The sequence below is a fragment of the Panthera leo genome, chromosome B1, assembly GCF_018350215.1.
Source record: "Panthera leo isolate Ple1 chromosome B1, P.leo_Ple1_pat1.1, whole genome shotgun sequence".
Lineage (NCBI taxonomy): Eukaryota > Metazoa > Chordata > Mammalia > Carnivora > Felidae > Panthera > Panthera leo.
Window position 1 is genome coordinate 58832063 of NC_056682.1, and position 27509 is coordinate 58859571.

Genomic DNA, 27509 nt, shown 5'->3' on the forward strand with positions numbered 1-27509 from the left:
CTTGCAGTGCCATCTTCTGGCAAAGAAGCCAAAAACTTTCAATTTCCTTGCCAGTAATAGTCTTGTCTTGTCTTTTCTTCCTTTTAGTATTTCTTATAAGCCTGGCTAAACCACAGATTGGGAAAACTCACAGGGGTCTTGGGTGTTGATGTATTAGAGTATGAGAGAGAAGGAAGGCTATTTCTTTGAAGCACTGACCCGAATCTTTGACCTCTGAGGTCTCTGGTAAAATCTGTAAACTTTCCACCAGGCTACATACATCACATGTCCAACAGATACAACCTGGAATGTAGCTTACGTAGTAGACAAGCCACCGTCCTCCTTCGGCTTCAAGTTTGGATTCTCCAGCATCTCAGGAATACTCTAGATAAGGGAACTTAGCCATAGAGCTACTCATGACGACGATAGACTTGATCCCTTATTACAAGAAAATCTCTTCCTGTCTTTGAAAGTCCTGCCATAAAGAATGGTGCTTCAACCACCTTTGAATACACCGGCAAGTAATTTATACACACATTAGATGTAAATGTGTAGAAAACTACATTATAGCCTTTAAAAAACAAAGTCAAGGCTTAAAAATACTTTCTTGCTGTAATCATCCAAGATATACTAGAAACAAGCTTGCTTTCTAAAGCAAAATTACTTTAAAACATGCGGTATCCCTAAGGAACAACCTTCACGTTAACAACAAAAAAAAGTGCCATTCTCTGTGTAGTATTTGTGGGAAAAATTTATAATGTGCTTTAATCAAAATCAGCTTCTATTTGTGAGTTCTAGCCCTCATCTCTGGCTCACTCTTTCCCTTTCATCTCCTTTGCCTCCTTTTCTCACCCTCTCTCACCTGCTGTGCCTTTGCCCCGCCCCGCCACGCCGCGCCACTCCTTCCCCCCCACCCCCAATGCGCGCCAGCTTCCGCGTGCTGACGTCACACGCCAGCGCCAGTGACGCGCTGGCCGCTCCCCCTTCCTCTGCATTCGCGCTAGGGGTTGGGGGCGCTAGGGTGCATAGTCGTCCGCTTGGAGTCCTAAGCAGTTGTCCGCGTATCCCCGAGTACAGAACAAGCGTCGCGAAACAGAAGGACGTGGCAGGCAGGTAGCCTCCCTGTCCCAGATGCCATCCCCCCACCCCCATCCCGCCGAGGCCACTAGCAACCACCTCTGTGAAGTTGCAGGGGCGGTAACCCGGGCACTCCCCTTGCCGCCGCCCGCCGTTTCCAAGGGGGCTCAGAAACCAATCCGTTTGCTCTGAGTAGTGTGGACCTGTCTCATGGGGCGTTGCCGGAGGCGGCAAGGAGGCAAGCCTGAGGGGTCAGCCAAAGTCTGGTGTCGGGTGTAGGAGTCTCAGTGCACCCCTTCAAGTGGTCTGTGAGCTGCTGCAGGTTAGACAGACTTGGTTTCTCTTTCAGGATGTCATTTTCAAAATGCGGGATGATGCCTCTGCCTCATTAATTGCCAAAGGAAGGTTGCTACACCTAGACCGATGCTTGTCGATCATCACCGTTATTTCGACTAACGCCCTGTGTCATTGAGGTGAGTTGCACTTGGGGGAAGCAATGATATGCAAAATAGTAAAATGGTACTGGGAATGAGGAGATCTTGCTTCGACTTGCTTATGTAGAGCTTGCAGGGATACTAACTCTAAGTACGTGGAAAATAATATATTCATTTCATTAAAATTTTAATTCTCTCAAGAACAGTATGTAATACAAACCAGTCCTCAGACATTAGTTAAAAAGTTATAGTGATAACGGAGTTAAAATAATAATAGAAATCTTGGTATGGATAAACAGTCATTTACATTGCGTATATGTTGCCTCCGATTTTAAAGCACCTATATATTTTAATAAAAAATGAGTGAGAATTAACTGGTAGCTTATAGTTTTCTATTTCAATTTATGTAATTTGAAACAATCTCCTATGTAAGGCATTAAAAGTTATACTACTTTCGGAGTTCATCATAACTTTTTTTTTATACAGACCTAATTTTTATTCTCTAAGCTCCACCCACAAGAAGCAGAAATTTTTTTTTTTTTGCCATGGTGAGTAATAGAAATATTTATGAAGGATTAAAAGTAATATCCAATATAATAATAGTCTTTTCATGTGATGCAGCAGTATTGTAGGGATGATGGAGGGGAGCCAAATATGGAGAGAAGTAGTGTTTTGTTTCTAGTTTAGATTTGTTTGGTATTAGAGAGTCCACAGATCTATTTCATTTCAGATTGCTCTTTGTTCTAGGTGAAAGGTAAGGAGCATCTTTTGTGGGAAAACAGGTTTTTGCACAATAAGAGTCAGCATTAGGAGTTTAGTAAGGGTTATGGAACTTGGCCACAGAAATTCTGTTGAGGTAATTTTAATACGGTGACATTGTATTCCTAGTACATTTTACTCCAATCTCTACCCTCTAAGTTGTGGACATGACACCATTTCATGAATATAAATTCTTTACTTACGTGTTGGTGGTTTCCATTAGGGAAGCCAGTAATTGTTGTCTGTATAGACTTACAGAGAAGAAAAATGTTTTGAAAGAAGTCTAATGGAATCCCATTTTTGCTGTCTGCTTTTTTGACTAATAGGAAATAGATCAGGGACTTGACTCACTGAGAAGGTAAATTGTCCTTCTCCCACTGTTCAAAATGTTATTTAATATTTGGAAAACCATATGTATGGATTGTAGCTGCAGACAGAACCATAAGGACTTCGTGAACTCTGTTGACATTCCTCTACCAGTGTTTCTCTTAGTGAAAATTTGTCCATCAGATAGCTAAAAAAGAGCTGAAGAGATTTAAAAGTTCCAGATTGGTGAAGATATAGTTTTCGTTCATGTACTCTGGCATTTTTCATATTTGGTGCACAAATTTTATTTTGTTAAACACTCCCTATTGTGGCTTAAAAAAGTCTTAGTTAAATGTGAGAAAAGGTGTCTAATTTGACTAGAGGCTAAGATGTTTTTTTGGAACATAGTTGACATACTTGAGAAGTATGCCATGTAGGAGAACTTTGAATGTCAACGTTAAATGTTTGGAAATGGGTACTGTTTAAGGATTTTAACTGGAGAAATTGATTTAGCTAGCATTCTTCTTTCTGTCGGCATTTATTGTTTTTAAATTTTATTTATTGTCTTGAATAAATAATATATTCATATGGTTAAAATTTAGAAGGTACAAAAGACTGAAAAAAATCTTCCTCTTAATTACTCAGTTCCTTTCCCTAAAGGCAGCCAATAGTATACCAGTTCATTGTGTATCCCTTCAGAGGTATTACACATGCAAGGAATTATGTGTGTGTATACATGTAAGGATTTTATATATATATGTATACTCACATATATAAGTAAGTAAGTATAAACATACATATATTTCCTTTTAATATACAAATGGTAGTATGCCATATTTATAATTCTGGTACCTAGAAATTAATTCTTATCGGGGCATGTGGGTGGCTGAGTCAGTTAAATGTCCGACTCTTGATTTCGGCTCAGGTCATGATCTCATGGTCCTGAGATTGAGCCCCCTTGCTTCTTTTTGATTTGCTTGTGGATATTTACATGTTATCATTTCAAACAGTGTTGCAGAGGATAAGTTTGTGTATGTGTCATTCTCATACATTTGGAAATACTTGTAGGGTAGATTCCTAAAAATGGAATTTCTGGATCAAAGTGAACACTGATAATAATTTTGGTAGATATTGTGGGATTTTATTTTTCTTTATTAATTTTTTTAATGTTTTATTTATTTTTGAGAGAGAGAGAGCATGAGCAGGGGAGAGGCAGAGAGAGAGGGAGACATCCCAAGCAGGCTCCAGGCTGTGAGCTGTCAGCCCAGAGCCCGATGCCGGGCTCAAACTCACAAACCGTGAGATCATGACCTGAGCCAAAGTCGGACACTTAACCGACTGAGCCACCCAGGCACTGCGATATTGTGGAATTTTATATTCGTTAGTATTTGTATCGATTTGTATTCACACCATATTCTGTTTTTTTATATTCCCCTCCAACATAGTACGGTAATAAACTTCCTGAATTTTGCCATTCTGATGGATGAAAAATGCTAAGTCTTATACTTTTTAAAATTAAAGTAAAATATACATAACAAAATTTATCTCTTATTATTATTATTATTATTATTATTATTTTAGGTAGGCTCCACACTGGGCATGGAGCCCAGGGTGGGGCTTGTACTCATGACCCTGAGATCTAGACCTAACCTGAGATCAAGAGTCAGATACGTGGGGAACCTGGGTGGCTCAGTCACCTCAGGTCATGATCTCACCCTACCTGGGATAGAGCCTCCCCTCAGGCTCCCATGCTGGGTTTGGAGCTGCTTAAGATTCTGTTTCTCCTTCTTCCTCTGCTCCTCACCGTGTGTACTTGCATGTTCTCTCTTTAAAAACAAACAAAGGGGTGCCTGGGTGACTCAGTCGGTTAAGCGTCCGACTTTGGCTCAGGTCACGATCTCGCAGTTCGTGAGTTCAAGCCCCGCATCAGGCTCTCTGCTGACAGCTCAGAGCCTGGAGCCTGCTTCAGATTCTGTGTCTCCTTCTCTCTCTGTTCCTCCCCTACTCATGCTCTGTCTCTCTCTCTCAAAAATAAATAAAGGTTAAAAAAATTAAAAAAACAATCAAAAGTCATCCTATTTTTTTTTTTAACATTTGAGTAGTTTATCATCTGGAATTTGCATTGATGTAAAGTGAAGAAAATGAGTGTAAGCTTTGTGTTTTCCACACATTACTACCTAATTGTCTAAATATTATTTATTTCAAAATTTAATTTTTCACCACCGAGTTGAAATGTCATGCTCATCCACCAAGTTAAAAAAAAAATGTTTTTGATAGGTTTCTGGACTTTCTATGATTTGCCTGTCAATTTCATAGTTACTGTAATATATGTGTATGTTATTGTAATATAATGTGTCCTTTTTTTAAAAAAAGTTTTGTTTTTTTTTTGAGAGAGAGAGAGAGAGAGAGAGAGGTGAAGAGCAGAGAGAGAGGTGAGGGAGAGAGAATCCCAAGCAGGATATGCACTGTCAGTGCATAATCTCACCCAGGGCTTGATCTCATTAACTGTGAGATCATGACCTGAGCTGAAATCAAGAGTTGGACGCTTAACCTACTGAGCGACTCAGATGCCCCTAAAAATGTGTCTTGATATCAAGTAGATAAGTCTTCCTTCATTGGTGTTTTTTGTTTTGTTTTGTTTTCAGTATTTCTCTGGCTATTCTTGCTTTTTTCTCATATTGACTTCAAATCAGCTTGTCTAATCACTGTGACCCATAAAGCTTGTGTTTTTATTAGGGCAGAATTAAATGTAGAGACTAAGAATTAAAAGTTTTCTGATTTGGGGTGCCTGAGTAGCTCAGTTGGTTAAACATCCAACTTCAGCTCAGGTCATGATCTCACATTTCATGAGTTCAAGCCCTGCATGAGGCTCTCTCCTGTTAATGCAGAGCTTGCTTTGGATCCTCTGTCCCCCCTCTCTCTCTGCCCCCCCATTCATATTCTCTCTCTCTCTCAAACTTTAAAAATTAAAAAACAAATCTTTTTTAATATTAAGTCTTCCCCCCTATTTTTCTTTTGTGTGCTTGTGTTTTCTTTCTATTTTCCTTTTTTTTTTTTAGTTTTATTCATTTATTTTAAGGGAGAGAGATCCAGTAAGTGGGGAGGGGGGTGCAGCGCTGAGAGGGAGAAAAAGGGAGAGAGAGGATTCCAAGCATGCTCCTTGCAGTTAGCACGGAGCCCGACGTGGGGCTCAGAAATCACAAACTGTGAGTTCATGACCTGAGCCGAAATAAAGAGTCAGACACTTAATCAACTGAGCTACCCAGGTGCCCCTTGAATATTTTCTGTTGATTCATTTTCCAGGTTAAAAACCTGTCTTCTATATCCTATCCTGTGTAAAAACCATGTGATGCCTTCTTAATTTCAGATATCTTCTATTTTAGTTCTGGAATGTTCATTTACTTTTAAAAAATAAGTTTTAGTTCTTTGTTGAAATTCTCCATCTTTAAAAAAAATCACTTTTGTTCATCTTTTCCTCTTATTTTCTTGAACATACTATTCATGGTTATTTAAAATCCTCTATGATATGTCCATATTTGAGTCATTTGTAATTCTATTTCTATTGTTTATTTCTTTTGGTTTTGGTTATTTGGTTCTTTTTTTTTTTTTTTTTTATAGGCCTCATAAGTTTTTAAAAATATTTGTTTGAGAGGGAGAGAACAAGAGTGAGAGTGGGGAGGGGTTACGGAGAGAGAGAGGGAGAGAGAGAATCCCAAGCAGGCTCCACACTGTCAGCGCAGAGCCCAACTCAGGACTGTATACCAAGAGTGTGAAATCATGGCCTGAGCCGAAATCAAGAGTTGGATACTTAACCCAACTGAGCCACCCAGGCTCCCCTAATTTTCTTTCTTTCTTTCTTTCTTTCTTTCTTTCTTTCTTTCTTTCTTTCTTTCTTTCTTTCTTTCTTTCTTTCTTTCTTTCTTTCTTTCTAGAACACAAGTGGAGGAGAGGGAGGGGGGTAGAGAGAGAGAGAGAATCGTAAGCAGGCTCCATGCTCTGCATAAGCATGGAGCCTGATGCGGAGCTCCATCCCACAACCCTGGGATCATGAGCTGAACTGAAATCAAGAGTCAGCTGTTCAACCCACTAAGCCACATAGGTGCCCCACGCCTCATGATTTTTGACTGGATACTGGATGTTGTGAATGAAAGTCATAGAGGCTCTGGAACATGTATCTTCCAAAAAATTTGTTATGTTTTCTGACAGGCTGATGGGAGTATTAGCAGATTACTCTTTTATCCTATCAAAATTGGTGTTAGGCTTTGTTAGGACTAGTCTGTTTTAGTCTTGCTCTGAGTATGCACAACTTGGGAATGGGCTAACTGACAGTAGAGGAATTTATGTGCAGAATTTGGGGCTTTTTCTGTTCTTTTTCCTTCTCTCCAGGATTTTGGCAGCCTTAAACTCTGACCTCTCTTCTCCTTAGCTCAATAGGATTGGTGCTTTCTACTTAAGCTCCATGGTGCTACGTCACAGTTTGGAAAATGTCTCTAGGGAGAAGGCTGGGGTGAATGTGGAACTTATTAGCATATTCCCACCTCTCAATGATTATAGCCCCTCAATTCCTGTCTGTTGTTTTATTTATTTTACTCAGTATTTTGGTTGTTTTTGGAGGTAGGATGGTCTGATACAAGCTACAGAATCATGGCTGGTACCATTTATTATGTAGACCTTCACTTAATCTCCCACATCATGGATGGTACCATTCTCAGCTGTGTTGGTATCCCTAATCTAGAGACATCTATAGTCTTTTGCCGGCATGAGAGAGGGGTGGCCACCTGATTAGGTGAGGTGGAGGAGGCAAACTGTGTGTCTCATGCTATTACACAGCCTTTCAACCAATCCTGTTTTAGTTCTGGTATTATCCTCCCTCACAGAGGCACCTTTTTCTTCCTGTTACTGAGCTAATTTGTAGTGGAAATTGACTTATTTTCCCCTGCTGGGTTACAGTACAACTTTTTCTAGTTTCCTAAGTTGGTTGCTGCTTGTTCATGTGTTTGTCAGCTTCCAGAAATTTATTGCTGTTATTTTCTCTCCTGTTCTGCCATTTTGATCCCTTTAAAGTTGTGTTAGGTCTGGGAAAGAAGTAGAGGTAAATATGTATGTTCAGTTTGATATGTTTAACTCCAAATTGCAATTTATTTTTTGACTTTTTAAAGATACAGGCTGAAGAAATTACTCTTGTGTTTTTTGATTTCTCTGAAGGAAAGACTTTGGCTGCATTTCTCTGTCATTCCTACTGTTTGTGGCTAATGGTACAATTCTAAACAATGTTGAAGTGTACTGTTTTGTGACCTAACTTTTTAATTTTCTTTGAATTATAGACTAGTAAAGTTGGTAGGGCCCTTAAGGTAGTATTATCTTTAAAATGTTAGTGTTTTTATTTATCTTTTTTTAGTTTTTAAAAATGTTTATTTATTTTTGAGAGAGAGATAGAGATGGGGAGGGGCAGAGAGAGAGGGAGGCACAGAATCTGAAACAGGCTCCAGGCTCTGAGGTGTCAGCACAGAGCCTGACGCAGGGCTTGAACTCATGAGCCGTGAGATCATGACCTGAACCAAACTCAGACATGCAACTGACTGAGCCACACCAGGTGCCCTAAATTGTTAGTGTTTTTAGATGAAGGAAACAAGTTGCAGAGAAATCAGGTGGTTTGCTTTTGGTCACATAGTTTTTCCAAATCCATCATTTTATTTGTTATATCACATAACTCTTTGGAAAGCTTAAATATCAAAAACATCTTTGATTTTATGCTTTGAATATCTTTAATATCAGGTATATATTATAGAGATTACATTGATATAATTGTTAGAGACTTTAAGAATAGTGTCAAGTTGGTATTGTGATTTTCATTTGATGTTGGAAGCTGAAGCACAGAAAGGACAAACATTTGTAATTTTGGTTTATTACGAATATGAAATTAGAACAGGATTATGATGGTCTTTCAGTTATACATTATGATGATTTTGGATGTGTAAGCCTACTGTACATTTTTTTATTATTTTTCATTTAGTTTGAAAAATCTTTTAGGATTTTAATGCAGCTGAGAAGTCTCATGACTAGGAAATAAGTAGCTTGGTTAAATATGTTGTAAGGCACCAAAAGTACTCTATCTTTTCATGTTTTCCCCTTCCTCCAGTGTACAACAGTAGTTTAGTGTAGACTCTGCAGAAAAGAAGGACTTGTGAGTTGCTCTGAAATCCATTGACCACAAGCCTTTTATTGTTCAGAAAGCTTTCTGCACTTGACAATATTTGCTGGCAATTAGAATCATCTTTCTTCACTACCAGGAGCAGCAGATTCTCCTACACTGAGTTGTCAGAACCACAGTGCTCAGGAATGTGGTAGGCAGTAGGGTGTGGTACTAGGGACTCTTGGAACTTCTGTCTCATCAGTGTGGTCCCTGGAAAGGAATTGGCAACTGAATTTTGAGGCAGAGCCAGATTGACTAATTTTGTTTCTCTTTCTTGGCAGCAGTCACAGAATAATGATGGTTGTGAAATAATCTTATTATATGGTTATTATTTAATGTAATTTGATTTGTGAAATTTAGTTTCCTAAGATGAGTTTATCTTGCTATTTTTTCCTAAATAGCATGGTAATATAATATATTCATGTCTGGGAGAAATCATTACATTCTGGCTGGTGCCCAGATAGCCATTATATTATGCCAGTTGACCATCTTGGACTTGAGAGTATGTTTGGAGTGACTTCTTTAACTCACTGATGATACTATATAGTTATTGTAATAGTTAATTTCCTATTTTTCTTAAAGTTGCTAAAAGCCTTGTCCTATCTTACAGAAATTTTGAAATGTAATGTGGTTGTAATGTTTTCTACGATAGAAGAAGGCTCTTTCCCACGGAAGTTCCTCAGGCATAATTATCCCATTGATTTTACCAGAAGCTGGGTTCTGGACTTTAGTCTTACAGGTCCTGAATATAAATTTTGTCATTTAAGGAGATTGGATCATATTTTAGAGGCAAAGTAAAATTAAACAAATTTAGTATTGATGGATGAAATGAGAACATGGATTTGTTAATTTATCATGAGAAATATGGTAAACTGTCACAGAAATATTTATGCGGTCTTCATGACAAGGCCATTTTCTCCTAGAAGGGAATCCTACATTGAAGGCCTGCTTGATGTGAATAGACATAGAAAAGAACAAGTTAGATAAATTAAGTATTTATTAGTTTTAAATTAATACAGTGAATTAATTTACTATAATTTGGGGTAATCTTGCCAATAGACTGTGCTAATGATTGTGACCATTTCACTCTCTTTCCCTCTTCCTTCCCTTTGACTTTTTTTAAGCTTTCGCCAACTAGGATTGGACTCTGGCTTCTATCCCACCCATCACTTTCCTGAAATTACTATTACTAAAGTTACTAATGACCCTAGTCAAGTACCTTGGTATGGTAAGGGTCTAATTATGATACCAAAGGCAGAAATATGAAGATTAATAACATGTTTAATTAATATCAAAATAATATCAAAATAAATTTTTATATGTAAATAAAATAGAAAGGCAGATAGCATATAAGGAAAAAATATTTATGATGGAGAGGGCTAACATCTTCATTAAAAAGGGACTTTTACAAATTAATAAAAAGACTATTCCAGTAGAAAACGAACAAAGAACATGAATGAGTAGTTCAAAAAAGAAGAAATACAAATGTTCAATAAATGTGGAAGAATTTTTCAAATTAACTGATAAGCAGCAGAAATTCAAATAAAAATGAGACACCATTTCCCTGTTGAATGTAATGAGTAACAGTAACAACAGTGACAGTGCTCACTATGTGTCAGGCATTATTCTACAATAGAATACTGAAATTAACTAATCCTCCCAGTAGTTCTGTAAGTATGTACAATTGTTATCCACATTTTACAGATGAGCAAACTGAGACACATAAAGCTGAGTAACTTGTCCAATGTCACATAATAAAAAAGTGATAAAGTCAGGATTTAAATTCAGGCTCCCCAACTTAAAGTTTTAGTGCTCATTAACTACTATCCTTTATGGCTTCTCAGAGATTTTAATAAATAATAACCGGTGTTAAAAGGGTATCTAGGAAGAGGTACTTTTGTACACTGCTGGTTAGAATATTAGTAGGGGTGCCTGAGTGGCTCAGTCTTGAACATCCGGCTGTTGGTTTTGGCTCCAGTCATGCCTTCAGGATTGTGGTATCAAGTTCCCTGTCATACTCTCTGCTGGGCATGGAGCTTGCTTGAGATTCTCTCTCCCTTTCCACCCATCTCCTGCACTTGTGTGCTCTCTATTTCTTAGGGAAAAAAAATAACATGTCTGTAAAACATTTAAGCTCTATGTTTCAAAATTTTAACATGTGCATATTCTTTGAACTAATAATTTATCCCAAAGAAATCCTTATAATAAGTACATAAAAATGTATGTACAGAAATTTTAAAGTTTTTCTATAATAACAAACAATGTAAATAATTTAATGTCTAATAAGAGAGAATGAAATAATTTTGGGAAATGCATTCTTATTGGAGATAATAAAATAATGCTGCTAATTAACTCACATAGGAAAAATTTTGTCTCTGTACGTTAAGTATATACAGTATTTGACTTTGCAAAGCATTCTTTTTTTTTTTTTTTTTAACGTTTATTTATTTTTGAGACAGAGAGAGACAGAGCATGAACGGGGGAGGGGCAGAGAGAGAGGGAGACACAGAATCAGAAGCAGGCTCCAGGCTCTGAGCCGTCAGCCCAGAGCCTGACGCGGGGCTCGAACTCACAGACCGTGAGATCGTGACCTGAGCCGAAGTCGGACGCTTAACTGACTGAGCCACCCAGGTGCCCCTATCTGTTGTAGCAAAGCATTCTTATAACATTGAAATGTTACTGTTTTTCTCTTTTGAACTATAACTAGGTTGTATGAGTAAAATTGAGATAAAGTTAATCTAATTTTAAGATTTTAAGTATTTTTTTTAAAGTAAGCAAGTCACTAAGGAATTAGAATTGAATTTGACATAATTGTTGTGGAAGACATGCTTTATCTCTGTTAACTGTTACTTTTCTTTAATGTCTAGTATATCTGTTAAGATGCCTTAGAAAAAGAACCATGGAGAAGTATATTAGACTACAGAAGATTGGAGAAGGTTCATTTGGAAAAGCTATTCTTGTTAAATCTACAGAAGATGACAGACAATATGTTATCAAGGAAATTAACATCTCAAGAGTAAGTATTTTTTTTCTTTGGTTATTCAACTAATAGTCTGGTTTCAGTAGGGCTCACCCTTAGAGAACAAAAACAAACATGACAATGCATAACCCAAAGTGAAAGGCTGCCATAATCCCAAAGAGAACCATTAATTTCAGAATAGTCTGTATATCCTTTCATATTTTTTTCTGTGATGTGTGCTTGTGTTTATGTGTTTAAGTGTTTAAAAAAATACAACACCTGCTGTTGTGTAACTTAATCTAGTTTGAACATCTTAAAATGTTTTTACTTGTGGATTCAACTCATTCTCTTTAACTTCTGTCTTTATTTTGTTATTTGGACTGTGCTTTATTGGTACTGTTATATTTTAACCACTCTCTTACTGATGGACTTTTAGATTGTTTATTGATGGTTTAATTTAATGTTTTCTTTTTCTCTCCCATTTAAGATGTCCAATAAAGAAAGGGAAGAGTCAAGGAGAGAAGTTGCAGTGTTGGCAAACATGAAGCATCCAAATATTGTCCAGTATAGAGAATCATTTGAAGGTCAGATAAATTTTGCAAGAGTTCAAAAGAACTAAGCCATGTGACAACTTTTGGATATTTTCCTTCTAACGTATTTTCAGGAAGAAAAGCATATAATTTTTGCTTCCATACATATGTATATGAGTATCAGCTTGATTCTAGGATAATACTAATGTTACCAGTGGGAGAGTCTGCATTGTGTGAATGGAGGTCTTGGTCCTTGGATTCCCCACAAGGAGATTCACGTGCGATACTCGCTGGAATAAAGACAGCCAGGAGGGAAGTAACAAGCACAAAGCAGTTTATTAAAGCAAAAGTACACTCTACCAGGTGGGAGAGCTGGTAGAATCTACCATAGGTTGTTTTGGGATTGGATGTTATTGGGTCTCTCTGGTTTGGGAGGCGCAGTGACTTACAGTGGGGTGGTCTTTAATAGGAAACTCCTCCCACGGATTGAGAGGGGTAGTTTTTGACCCCACTGGGATTTGTACCTGAAACTCAAGGCAGCCCTTCTCCAGGGCAGGGCAGTACATCAATGCAAATGCATTGTAATAACTCTAGGGGTTACCCTGGGCAGAGGTGGTAGAGGAAAGGAGGAGAAAACCCCAAGGTCTTGGAAGCCTGAAGGTGAGGTTGTTGTGCCCCAGGGCTTTTAATGTGTGGCTTATCTGTCACTGTCCTTGCCTCTAGCTCTTGTCCTTGTCTTTCTCCTTTAAGGACTTGGGACTCTGTCTCAGGGCATTACTTCCACTGCTGCTGTCTCTTCTACCTAACACTAACACCACATTGTCTGTGTGTAATTTTATATTGCCTCACTGGTACTGTGATTGCTTAAAAAGAAGCAATGTGGTTAAATTTAAGAATTTGGACAAAGCAAAAACAGTAACATGTCATTTTATTTTTTATTAAAAAAATTTTTTTTTTAACGTTTATTTATTTTTGAGACAGAGAGAGACAGAGCATGAACGGGGGAGGGTCAGAGAGAGGGAGACACAGAATCTGAAACAGGCTCCAGGCTCTGAGCTGTCAGCACAGAGCCCGACGTGGGGCTCGAACTCACAGACTGCGAAATCATGACCTGAGCCGAAGTTGGCCGCTTAACCAACTGAGCCACCCAGGCGCCCCAGTAACATGTCATTTTAAACAAAGCTTCCTTTAACCACTACCACTACTGCCACTAAGAAAATGTGGTCTTTAGAAAGTATCCTAATCACTTGTGTTCTAGTATACCTCATTATTGTGATACTGAGGTATGTTGACTGTATTCTCAGGTTCTTGAAATGTCATAGCTATAATGCTGTTTTTGGAAATATATATTTGGTAGTGCAGGAGCTAAGATAAAGCAAAGCTTCTCTAAAGGCAGGTGAAGATGGTTTGTTGAAGTCCTTTGGAAGTCTTTCCCATTGTTATCATAAATCCCTATAAATTATAAAACAGATTATTTGTGTATATATGTATGTATTTGTTTTTTAGTTAACAACACTACTGTTTATTTAAGGAAATGGGTTAAAAAGAAGAAAAAAAAAAGAAACCAAAAAAAGCTACTTCAGCTCCTGATTTTCTGTTGCTTGAGTCCTAAATTTATAATCATAGTTTTTTTCTCCTTCCTCAACCAATTACTTGTCCTTCTTTGCCCTCTGCAGCATCTTGGCTGGGTGTGGTCTGTTTTGCCAAGTGGAATAACTCAAACCATGATCACTGCAGGATCTAAGTGTTTGAAAGTCCTATATTTTTTGCAGTTTTTCATTAAATATGGCTATTTGGCAAGAGAGGAAAAGAGGAACCTTAACAAATGTATTGGGTTCCAGTAATAGCCTTCCTTGCCTTTATTGTGTTTCAGAAACACAGTTTCCCCTAATCACAATTCAGCACTTCAGCCAGCACAGTGATTCTTAACAGAAAAATAATTTAGATCGAAAGTAGTAGATAGTTTAAATGTTTGTTTCAGGGTCAAATCGCATACCAGTTTCAGAGTCTGAATTAGAGCAAAAGTATCCTTGTTCCCAAATTAACATGGTACGTACTAAAGGAGAACATACTTAAAAAGATAGGGATCAATTGACACATATCATAAAGGTACTCAGTTCATTTATTTATGATGGCAGTGAAGTGAGGGTTTATACAAGTGAAAGGGTACAGTGTTAACCATCTTCTCCTTCCCATGACCCTGAATTTCCTTTATCTTTATCCTTGCTTCTCCTTTAGTTTAATTTCTCTTTCATTACCAAAATTTTAATATTTCAAATACAATGTTTGAATATATGTCAACAAATATTCTAGCAGGTGTTTTGTAGTTGTATAGAATGCTTCACATAGAAACATCTGAATGAGTCAAGAGGTAGCACATTCTTTAAATAAGGTTGTTTTCTTTTAATGCTATTTAATTTTATTTATTATTATTTTTTAATCTTTATTTATTTTTGAGAGAGAGAGAGCAAGCAAAGGAGCAACAGAGAGAGAAGGAAACACAGGATCTGAGGCAGGCTCCAGGCTCTGAGCTGTTAGTACAGAGCCTGACGTGGGGCTCGAACTCACCATCTGCGAATTCATGACTTGAGCCGAAGTCAGATGCTCTACTGACTGAGCCATCCACGCATCCCTAATACTGCTATTTAATTTTAAAGGAATACATGCTCATGGTAAACATTCAAAAAGTACAGCTGGCACGAGCCTAAATTCTCTGTTCCTCTCACTCCGTCTTCTTTCCCGTTCCCCTAGGGGTAAATAGTCAGTGTTACGAATTCAGTGTTTCTTTATTGTAGTTTCTGGAACAAACATATACATACAGTTTTTAACATTTAAAAACAAGTGGGATGATATTATCTATTTCTGCATCTTGCTCTTTTCACTTTATATCTCATGGATTTCTTTCCATGTCATTATGTATTGATGCACCACATTCTTTATAACTTTCTTATAACAACTGCAGCATATCCCATTGTGTGCATTGTATGGTTCTATCACAGTTTATTTAGCTAGTTTTCTGTTAGGGACACTTAGGTTGTTTTTAGTTTTTCACTATTGCAGATAATGTTGCACTGAATATCCTTGTACAGGTGTCTGTGTACTATCATAGTATTTCTGTAGGAGTGGAATTGTTAGACTAAAGGAAGTAAGAGTTCCTGTGTCTCTCTCACTTTCCAACCTTGGCTTATAATTCATTCTATAATTTATATGATACAGTTTTATCTGGTGATTCATATATATTTCTACCTTACCTGAATGATCTCATTGTAATCCATGTAGTTCTTTGAACCTCTGTAGTTTCAGTAAGAGCTTTTAGAAGCTCTGAAATACAAATGCTCTCTAAAATGATTAAAAATAACTTATATATGCAAACATTTAAAATCCGTCAATTTTAGGGGCGCCTGGGTGGCTCAGTCGGTTAAGCGTCCGACTTTGGCTCAGGTTATCTCAGTTTGTGGGTTTGGGCCCTGCATCGGGCTCTGTGCTGACAGCTCAGAGCCTGGAGTCTGCTTTGGATTCTGTGTCTCCCTCTCTCTCTGCCCCTCCCTCACTTGCGCTCTCACTCTCTCTCTCTCTCTCTGTCTCAAAAATAAATAAAAAATGTTAAAAACAAAAGAGGCATCAAAGAAATGAAATATTGATGTCATTGTTAGATACCATTGTAAGTAAATCTTATAAAGTCACTTAAAAGGCAGTATGGTTCTGTTGTGACAATCATACAAATAAGACCACCAGTGTGATTTTTTTTTTAAGTCCCAACATTATGCATATGGGAATTTAGGGCACAGAAAAAATTGCATTGACAACATAAACAGATTTTAAAAATTGCTGTCTTTGGGGTGCCTGCGTGGCTCAGTCAGTTAAGCGTCTGACCTTTGATTTTGGCTCAGGTTATGATCTCATGGTTCTTGAGATCTAGCCCGGAGTCAGATTCTGTGCTGAGAATGTGGAGCCTGCCTCAGATTCTCTCTCTCCCTCCCTCTCTGCCCCTCCCCTGCTCTCTCTTTCTCTCAAAATAAATAAACTTTAAAAAAAGTGCTGTCTTCAATTTAACTTAAAAGGAAAAATGAAGGCCATGTGTATTGGAAAAACTTATAGAAGAATCAATAAAAGACGCCTATATTGAAGACAGATGTGGAATGTTTGGATAAAGTTATTCTATAAGACATGTGAGTGGGGAGAAAATAGTATTTCCAGGCGTATAAATATATAACTGGATTATAATACTACATATCATAAGTATACACTTTACATCCCTAAATTTATAAAGTAAAATTTTAATCATTGAGAAAGTGCGGGATTATTTTGTATTACTGTATATTTGGGTATCTGGATTATACATTTTACTCAGGTATTTATATACTGCTCTGTGTTTTTGCTTGTCTGTAGCTATCACCTTTTAATTTTGTTATTTTTATTTTCCTACATTCTGTGATTTTTATCCTCTTAAGTTTTATGTCTTACTGTTTCAAAAGTAATTTTTATATCTTTAATGGCAGCTTTTCAATATCATACTTGGTTATAGGTGTTAGCATTCAGTTTGTTCCTCATTGGTGCTGCCAAAATCTAACTTCTGTGTCTACTTGAAAAAAGCTTTTCTTTGAGGCTAAATTTGGATTACTTTTTGCTGCAGGTAATAGAGAATCTAACCAGTATTGGCTTAAGTGGAAAAGATATTTAATTAACTCACCTAACACGAAGTCTCAAACATAAGCAGTCCTATAACAGGGCATGTCTGGTAGTTTAGGAGTGTTACCAAGATTCAGGCTCTTCTCTTCTGCATTCTTAGTCTAAGTTTTTCAGCCTAATGCTTTTCACCTTGTCCCAAGATGGCTCTTGGAATTTAGGCAGATGTTTTCATCTAAGGCTGAAAGAAGGAGGCAGTACCAGCAGGTCTTCTTAAATCTGTTCATTTAGTAAGGTAAACAAATGCTTTTTTAGAAGCCATTGTTCAGATTTCCTCTTACGTCTTATTGGCCAAAACTGGGTCAGTGACCACTCTGGCTGTAGGGGATACTCGAAATGAGAAAATCTGGGATTTTTTTTCAGCTTCTCAGTTGAGGAGTAATGAAGGAGAAGAGGGTTATAATTAGCTATTGAGTTAGCTAAGTGCATGCTTTGCTCATTGGTTGTGGTTCGTATCCTCATTACTATGTTTTTGTTAAACTCTTAGTCATTTTCTAACATGCATTGAGGCTTAGTCACTTGTCTTATAGTCTTTTTGCCCCAACTTCAAGCATTTTATGTGTTGGTGGTTTTTGTGAGTTTCAGAGTATGTTTCTCCATTATTGTGTGAGCCCATTGGCGATAATGGTGGGAATTATATTTCTGTATCCCTAGCATCTTGTGCGAAGTGCCTGGCACATAGTGGACACTTGGATGTTTGAATATTTGAAGAAATACAGAACAGATCACTACGTCCCTTGTCGAAAAAAGGCTTTTCTGTTGACCTTACATTTTAAGTAGTATTTATCCCAAAATTAATAATAGATGTATTATAAGCAGCAGAAAATATTACAGTTTATGTCCTAGAGCATAAACATTTTACTTCGCAAGTATCTTTTAAGTTTATTTATTTATTTGAAGTGGGGGGGAGAGAGAGAGAGAGACAGAGAAGGAAAATGGAGGAGGGGCAGAGAGGGGGCGAGAGAGAATCCAAGGCAGGCTCTGGACGGTGCAGAGCCCGATGCAGGGCTCAAGCTCACAAACTGAGATCACCACCTGAGCCGAAGTCAGAAGCTTAACTGACTGAGCCACGCAGGTCACCCTAAACATTTTATTTTAGAATCGCTTCTCCTCCATCCCTTTCTCAGGGCCTGTTTAACCTTCTCTGTCTCTCACACACATATATACACATTTTCACCTTTTTTTTTCTTTTGATAGTTTGGTTTTTGATACATGCATCTGGCACAAAATTCCCATGTTCTGTAACAATAAAAAGTTTGCCCTCTATTCCTATCTTTGAGCCACCTGTTTTACTTCTTTGGGTTTAACCATTGTTACCACTATCTTGTATTTCAGAAATATTTGAAATATTAATATAAAGCATATACAAGTGATAGCATACTGTACATGATTTTTTGCTTTTTTTATGCTATATAAATGTTAACATCCTATACATATCTTTTTACAAATAATGGATTGCACATTTTTTGGGGATTTTGTTTTTTTATTCACATTGTGGTATCTTATATGTTTATTTGATATCATTCATAAAGAGTTATACAGATTCTTTTATTTATTTAGTTTTAATTTTAATTACTGTATATATAGTGTTTAATATAGTGTTATATTAGTTTCAGGAGTGCAGCATAGTGATTCAACAATTCTCTACATTACTCAGTGCTCATCAAGATAAATGTACTCTTGCTCCCCTTCACCTGTTTCACCCATCACCCCACCCACCTCCCTTCTGGTAACCATCAACTTGTTCTCTAGTTAAGAGTCTGTATTTTGGTTTGTCTCCTTCTTTTCTTTGTTTTGTTTCTTAAATTTCACATATGAGTGAAAATATGGTATTTGTTTTTCTGTGACTTATTTCACTAGCATTATACTCTCTAGATCCATCCACATTGTTGCGAATTGCAAGGTCTTATTCTTTTTTTTTTTTTTAAGTTTATTTATTTTGAGAGAAAGAGTTCACGTGTGCAAGTGGGGAAGGGGCAGAGAGAGAAGGAGAGAGAGAATCCCAAACAGATTCCATGCTGCCATTGCAGAGCCCAATGCAGGGCTCAATCTCATGAACCCTGAGATCACACCTGAGCTGAAATCAAGAGTTGGATGCTTAACTGACTGAACCACCCAGGCGTCCCAAAAATCTTATTCTTTTTTATGCTTAAGTAATATTCCATCACATGGAATATATGTGTGTGTGTGTGTGTGTGTGTGTATATGTATATACATTTGTGTATGTATGTGTATATAGAGGTTTATATGTTTGTGTATGTATATATGTTTGTGTATGTATATATATGTATATGTATGTATACAGATATACATACATATGTGTATAGATGTATGTATATGTGTATATGTGTGTATATATGTGTGTGTGTGTATATATATATTTATTTATACACACATCTTTTTTATCCATTCATCTATTGATGGACACTTGGGCTGCTTCCATAATTTGGCCTATTGTACTTAATGCTGCAATAAACATAGGGGTGTATTCATCTTTTTAAATTAGTGTTTTTGATTTTTTGGGTAAATAATCAGTAGGGGACTTACTGAATCGTATGGTAGTTCTATTTTAATTTTTTGAGGCACTTCTATACTGTTTTCCTGAGTGGCTGTACCAGTTTTCATTCCCACCAACAGTGCATGAGGGTTCCCTTTTCTCTATATCCTCACCAACACTTGTTTATTGTGTTTAAAAAAATTTTTTTAAATATTTTTCAAGGAGAGAGAGAGCGTGAGCAGAGGAGGGGCAGAGAGAGAAGGAGACACTGAATCTGAAGCAGGCTCCTGGCTCTGAGCAGTCAGCACAGAGCCCAATGTGGGGCTCAAACTCATGAGCCGTGAGATTGTGACCTGAGCCGAAGTCGGATGCTCAACCGACTGAGACACCCAGATGTTCCTGTGTTTTTGATTCTAGCCATTCTGACAGGTGTGAGGCGGTATCTCATTGTGGTTTTGATTTTCATTTCTCTGATGATGAGTGATGTTGAGCATCTTTTCATGTGTCTGTTGGCAATCTGTATGTCTTCTTTGAAGAAAGGCCTGTTCATGTCTTCTGCCATTTTGAATTGGATTATTTGTTTTTTTTGGTGGTGAGTTATGTAAGTTCTTTATATATCTTGGATAATGTTTATCAGATACGTCATTTGCAAATATCCTCTCCCATTCTGAAGGTTGCCTTTTAGTTTTGTTGATTGTTTCCTTTGCTGTGCACCCCTATGTTTATTGCAGCATTAAATACAATTTTGATGTAGTCCCAGTCATTAATTTTTGCTTTTGTTTCCCTTGGATCAGGACACAGATCTGGAAATATGTTGCTACAGCTGGTATCAGAGAAATTACTGTCTGTGCTCTCTTCTAAGGTTTTTATGGTTTCAGGTCTCACATTTAGTTCCTCAAGCCATTTTGAGTGTATTTTTGTGTATGATGTAAGAAAGTGGTTCAGTTTTATTCATTTTCATGTAGCTGTCCAGTTTTCCCATCATCTTTTGTTGAAGAGACTTTTGCCAATTGCATATTCTTGCCTCTTTTGTCAAAGATAAATTGACCATATAATGATGGATTTATTCCTGGTCTCTCTCTTCTTTTCTTTTTTTTTTTTTTTTAATTTTTTTTAACGTTTATTTATTTTTGAGACAGAGAGAGACAGAGCATGAATGGGGGAGGGGCAGAGAGAGAGGGAGACACAGAACCGGAAACAGGCTCCAGGCTCTGAGCCATCAGCCCAGAGCCCGACGCGGGGCTTGAACTCACGGACTGTGAGATCATGACCTGAGCTGAAGTCGGACGCTTAACCGACTGAGCCACCCAGGGGCCCCTCTCTTCTTTTCTACTAATGTATGTGTCTGTTTTTGTGCCAGTACCATACTGTTTTGATTGCTACATCTTTGTAGTATCTCGAAATCTGAGATTGTGATACTTCCAGTTTTGTTCTTTTTCAAGATTGCTTTTGCCCTTTGGCATGTTTTGAGGTTTCATACAAAATTTTAGGATTGTTCTAATTCTGTGAAAAATGCTGTTGGTATTTTGATAGGGATTGCATTAAATCTGTAGATTGTTTTGGGTAGTATGTACATTTTAACAATTTTTGTTCTTCCAGTCTGTGAACATGGAATATCTTTCCATTTTTTTGTGTCTTCAAGTTTTTTTCATCAGTGCTTTATAATTATCAGAGTATAGGTTTTTCACCCTCTTGGTTAAGTTTATTCCTAGGTACTTTATTGTTTTGGGTGCATTTGTAAATGGAATGGTTTTCTTAAGTTCTCTTTCTGCTATTTCATTATCAGTGTATAGAAATGCAATGGATTTCTCTACATTGATTTTGTATCCCATGACCTTCTTGAATTCATTTATTAGTTCTAGTAGTTTTTTGGTGGTCTTTTAGGTTTTCTATGTATAGGATCCTGCTATCTACAAATAGTGAGTTTTACTTTTTCCTTACCAATTTGGATGCCTTTTATTCCTTTATTTTGTGTGATTGCTGTGGCTAGGACTTCCAGTACTATGTTGAATAAAAGTGGTGAGAGTAGACATCCTTGTCTTCTTCTTGACCTTGGGGGAAAAGCTCTATTTTTCACCACTGAGTATTATATTAGCTGTGGGTCTTTCATATATGGCCTTTACTACGTTGCAGTATATTCCCTCTAGACCTGCTTTGTTGAGGGTTTTTATCATAAATTGATGATGTACTTTATGAAATGCTTTTTTTGCACCTATTGAAATAATCGTATGGTTTTTATACTTTCCTTTGTTGATATATCACATTACTTGATTTGCAAATGTTCACACTCTTGCATCCTAGGGATAAATTCCACTTGATCATGGTGAATAATTTTTCAGTGTATTGTTAGATTCAGTTTGCTAATATTTGTTGAGGACTTTTGTATCTTTGTTCATCAGAGATAGTGGCCTGTAGTTTTCTCTTTTTGTAGTGTCTTTTTTTTAAAAGAGGTTTATTTTTGAGAGAGTGAGCAGGGGAGGTGCGGAGGGGCGGGGGGCAGGCAGAGGATCTGAAGCAGGCTTCACCCTGACGTCAGAAAGCCCAATGCAGGGCTCGAACCCCCAAAGCATGGGGTCATGGCCTAAGCTCAACCAGTTGAGCCATGCAGGTTCCTCTGTAGTGTCTTTATCTGGTTTTGGTGTCAGCTGGCCTCATAGAATGAATCTGGATTTTCCTTCCTCTTCTATTTTGGAATAGTTTGGAAGCATAGGTATTCCCTCTTCCTTAGATGTTTGGTAGAATTCACCTGTGAAGCTGTCTGGTCCTGGACTTTTGTTTGCTGGGAGTTTTTTTTTTTTTTTTTTAAATTGCTGATTCAATTTCATTACTGGTAATTGGTCTGTTCAAACTTTCTGTTTCTTCCTGATTCAGTTTTGGGAGGTTATATGGTTTTAGGAATTTTTCTGTTTCTTCTGGATTGTCCATATGTTGACATGTAATTTTTCATAATATTCTTTTACAATCCTTTGTATTTCTGTGGTGTTGGTTGTTAATTTCTCTTCTTTCATTTCTGATTTTGCCTACTTGAGCCCTCTCTTTTTTCAATGAGTCTGGCTAAAGGTTTATCAATTTTGTTGGTACTTTCAAAATACCAACATCTGGTTTCATTAGTCTGTTCTGTTTTTTTAGTTTCTATTTCATTTATTTCTGCTCTAATCTTTATTATTTCTTTCATTCTACTGTATTTAGGTTTTGTTCCTTTTTTTTCTAGCTCCTTTGGGTGTAGGGTGAGGTTGCTTATTTGAGATTATTTTTGCTTTTTGATGTAGGTCTATATTGGTTTGAACTTCTCTCTTAGAGCAGTTTTTTGCTGCATCTCAAAGATATTGGACCATTGTGTACTAAATTTCATTTGTCTTTATGTATTTTTTGATTTCCTCTTTGATTTCTTGGTTAACCCATTCGTTGTTTAGTAGCTTGTTATTTAATCTCCATGTAGTTGTGTTCTTGCCAGATATTTTCTTTGTGGTTGATTTCTTGTTTCTTAGGTTTGTAGTCAGAATATATAAATCGTATGATTTTGATTTTTCTGAATTTGTTGAGACATGTTTTGTGGCCTAATATGTGATCTTTTCTGGAGTGTGTTCTATGTGCACTTGAACGTGTATTCTGCTGTTTGGATGGGATATTTTGAATATATCTATTAGATCCATCTGGTCCAGTGTGTCATTCAAAGCCACTGTTTCCATTTTTATTTTCTCTTTGGATGATCTGTCCATTGATTTAAGTGCAGTGTTAAAGTCCCGTACTATTCTTATATTACTATTGATTACTTCCTTTATGTTTTATATTTTATAGCTGCTTTCTGTATTTGGTTGCTTTCATGTTGAGTGCATAAATATTTACAATTGTTATATTTTCTTGTTGGATTATTTCCTTTATGATTATGTAGTGTCCTTCTTTGTCTCTTGTTATACTCTTTGTTTTAAAAATGTAGTTTGTCTGATTAGAAGTATTGCTACCCCAGCTTTCTGTTCAGTTCCATTTGCATGATAAATGCTTTCCATCCTTTCATTTTCAATCTGCTTGTGCATTTAGGTCTTAAATGAGTCTCTGGTAGGCACCATATAGATGGTTCTTACTTATTTATCCATTCCATGACTCTGTGTCTTTTGATTGGAGTGTTTAGCCCATTTACAATCAGAATAATTATTGATAGGTATATAATTATTGCCATCTTGTTACTTGTTTTATGATAGTTTTTGTAGTTCTTCTGTGTTTCTTGCTTCTTTTGCTCTCTTCTCTCATGGTTTGTTGGCTTTCTTAGTAATATACTTGGATTCCTTTCTCTTTATATTTTGCTTATCTGCTACTGGTTTTTGATTTGTGGTTACTATTATGTTTGTATATAAAATCCTGTTCATATAGCAGTCTATATTAACTTGATGGTTGCTTCAGTTTGAACACATTCTTTACTCTCCCTCTCCCCCACGTTTTAGGTATATGGTGTCATATTTTACATCCTTTCATTTTGTGAAACCGTTCACTGATTTTTACACATATACTTATTTTGCTGCTTTTTTGTGTCCATTTTTCTTACTCACAGTTAAGGTCTTTTCTTTCTACTCAAAGAGTCCCTTCTAACATTTTTTGTAGAGCTGGTTTAGTGGTTAAGACTTTCTTTAATTTTTGTTTGTCTCAGAAACTCTTCACCTGTCCTTCTATTCTGATGATAGCCTTACTGCATGGAGTATTCTTGGCTGTGGGTTTTTTTCTTTCAGCACTTTGAATATATTATGCCACTCCCTTTGGCCTGTAAAGTTTCTGTTGAAAAAATGCACTGATAGCCTTATGAGGTTTCTTATGTACTTAAGTATCTTCTCTTACTGTTTTTAAAATTCTCTTCTTATCACTACTTTTTGCCATTTTAATTACTATCTGTCTTGGTGTGGACCTTTTTTTTTAATGTTTATTTTTGAGAGAGAGGGAGAGAGCGCAAGCATCAGCAAGAGAAGGGCAGGAAGAGAGGGAAACAGAATCCAAAGCAGGCTCCAGGCTCCGAGCTGTCAGCACAGAGCCTGACGTGGAGCTCGAACTCACAAACTGCGAGATCATGACCTGAGCTGAAGTCAGATGCTTAACTGACTGAGCCACCCAGGCACCCCTTGGTGTGGACCTTCTTACATTGATTTTGTTGGGGGCTGTGTCTCCTGGATGTGGATTTCTGTTTCCTTTCCCAGATTAGGGAAGTTTGCAGCTATTTTATCTTCAAATACATTTTCTGACTCCTTTTCTCTCTCTTCTGGGATCGCTATGATGTGAATTATTAATTACCCTTGATGGTGTCACTGATTTCCCAAGTCTATTTAAAAAAATTTTTTTTAATGTTTATTTATTTTTGAGAGGGAGTGTGAGCAGGGGGAGGGGCAGAGAGAGACAGAGTTAAGAATCTGAACTGGGCTTCAGGCTCTGAACTGTTGGCACAGAGCCTGACCGTGGCATTGAACCCACAAGCCATGAGATCATTACCTGAGCTGAAGTTGGATGCTTAACCAGCTGAGCCACCCAGGTGCCCTGAAGTCAATTTTTTATTATTTTTCCTCTCTCCCCTTCGGCTTGATTGCTTTCCATTCCTCTGTCCTGGTTGCTGATCCATTCCTCTGCTTCCTTTAGTCTACTATTTATAACATTGAGTACATTTTTTATTTCAGTTATAGAGTCCTTAATCTCTGATTCATTCTTTTTTTATGTTTTTTATCTCAATGTTAGGAGTCTCACTGAGGTCCACTGTTTTCTCAAGTCCAGTGAATAATATCCTTATGGTTATTATTTACTTGTTAATTTATATTTTAGAGAGCATGCACGTGCAAGTTGGGGAGAGGGGCATTGAGAGAGAGAGAATCTTAAGCACGCTGTACGCTCTGTGTGGAGCCTGATGCAGGGCTCGATCCTACAACCCTGGGATCATGACCTGATCTGAAATCAAGAGTCAGATGCTCAACCAATTGAGCCACCCAGGCGCCCCCATCCTTATGATCATTACTTTAAATTCTCTGTTAGGTATATTACTTATTTCCATGCCTCTTAGTTCTCTTGCTATGATTTTCATCCTGTTCTTTCATTTGAGACATATTCCTCTGTCTCCTCATATGTTCTAATTCTGTGTCTATTTCTTTTTTAGGAAAGTCAGCTGCATTTTTGGCTCTTGAAAGTAGTGGCTTTATGAAAAAGAGGTCTTATAGTGCCCTGTAATTCAATGTCCCCTGTTCTCCAGAACATGGCACTTCAGGGGTGTCTCCTATGTGTGATATATATGCTCTGCTATTGTGGCTGAGTGGCATTTACCTTTAATTCAGTTGTCTGCAGTGGCTCTCTTTGCCTCTCGTAGGCAGGGTTTGGACTCTGTGTTGTTGGTGGGCTGGTCTGGGGCTGTCTTGGGCTTGGGTTGAGTCAGACCAGGCTGTTACTAGCAATGCAGTAACACCAAAATGCAAGGCGCTGTCCCTTTGTTTTCTCCTGAGAAGCTTTCATTGGTGGGCAGAGCCTATAGTCAGACCAGGTGTCTGCTCCCAGCCCACTGCTGGGGTGCAGTTGGACTGGCTGTCTGCCCCTCAAGCATGAGTCACTTTGGAGGGGTGCTAGCCCCTTTTGGGGGTCCTTTCAGTCTGCCAGTCTTATGGCATCTCTTTGGATGGGCTCTCCCAGAGGCGTATTGAAAGGTAAAGGTCCACAGGAGAATGTGGGTACAGGGTGTAGGGTGTTAGCATGTGTCTGCTGTTGGAGGATAACTGGAATAATGCCTGGCTGGAGAGGATATGCCTGTGGAATGTGGGGCAGGTTGCACCATTAGCAGGCTAGGTGGAGAGTATTGGCACTATACTGGTTTCTTATAAGTATCCATGTGCCTACACTGCTGGACAGGGCAGTATTGTGGTGCCTGCCAATTCTTCTGCTCCTGGAGAAGTCTCCCAACATCCTTGCCCTGCGTGCACAGCTCTGAGATTAATAAACCACTTTTCTTTATGCCCCAGACATTTTTAAAAGTGCTGCATCTGTTTTTCATCTCTGCTGGGCTATTTGTTGTGGTCTCTGTTTAAGGGTGGTGACAGTATCCTATTGCTGTCTTGCTTTCCTAGAGCCCAGCATGCTGATTTTTAATGTTCCGGTGTTAAGCCCCACTGATTGTAAGATTGTGTGAAATTATGCCCCTATTTTTTTCAATGCCAAATGTTATGGGGGATTCATCTTCCCCGTGAGGGTTCCCTGTGCCTGGTGTAAGGGTCCGTTTCTTCCCCCTCTCCAAACCATGGGTGTCCTCCCACCACTCCCCACATTAGTCAGTCCCACAGGTCCTTTTAGCTCCTGACCACGTCTTCACCTTCCTATGTGGCCTCTTCCCTACATTTAGCTGTGGAGAGTCTGTCCTGCCAGTCTTCCAGTCATTTTCTGTATTATTTACATTGATGTGGCTGTTACCTACTTCTATCCGTGAGAAGAGGTGAGGCCAGGATTTCTTAGAAGTCCCCATGAATTATACAGATTCTTTTTTTTTAAATTATTTTTTTTAACATTTATTTATTTTTGAGACAGAGCATGAACGGGGGAGGGTCAGAGAGAGAGGGAAACACAGAATCTGAAACAGGCTCCAGGCTCTGAGCAGTCAGTACAGAGCCCGATGCGGGGCTCGAACTCATGGACCGCGAAATGGTGACCTGAGCTGAAGTCGGACGCTTAACCGACTGAGCCACCCAGGCACCCCTACAGATTCTTAATTAGCTCAGTCATATAGGTTCCCAATCCATTGCACGTTAAAAACAGTTTATCAAAAGGAGGTATGGTAACAAGAACACTACCACAAGGTGCAAGATGCAAGTACTGATGGAAATAAGGCTATAAGCACAGAAGAGTAAAAGAAATGAAAACTGTTCTTTGAGTTGCAGTAGTCTCACTAGTAAGTAGTAGCTTAGTAAATGTTACAAGTGATATCAGCTACTCTCTAATCTGGGCAGAATAAGCATAGTGATACTCTTACATAAGACTAAAGATGGAGGGAAGGATGAGAAGTGTTCTTCTAGTCCTGTCTAGACTAGACGTAGGTAGAATCACAGAAATTTCTTTTCCTGTGGACTGAGTCATAAAGGGGAATAAG

The 27509-nt window shown here is 37.9% G+C and overlaps 1 protein-coding gene across 6 annotated transcripts in view; it reads left to right on the top strand.

The window, feature by feature from the left end:
- The first annotated feature begins 951 nt into the window (after positions 1-951).
- The window catches only part of NEK1 (NIMA related kinase 1), a 219548-nt gene continuing 192990 nt past the window's right edge, over positions 952-27509 (top strand). For all 6 annotated transcript variants that reach the window (XM_042935112.1, XM_042935107.1, XM_042935108.1 and 3 more), the window contains exons 1-4: positions 952-1092; positions 1406-1529; positions 11616-11764; positions 12195-12291. In XM_042935112.1, the coding sequence (XP_042791046.1) occupies positions 11648-11764; positions 12195-12291 (214 nt within the window). In that variant the 5' untranslated portion in view covers positions 952-1092; positions 1406-1529; positions 11616-11647. The remainder of the gene's footprint in view (positions 1093-1405; positions 1530-11615; positions 11765-12194; positions 12292-27509) is intronic.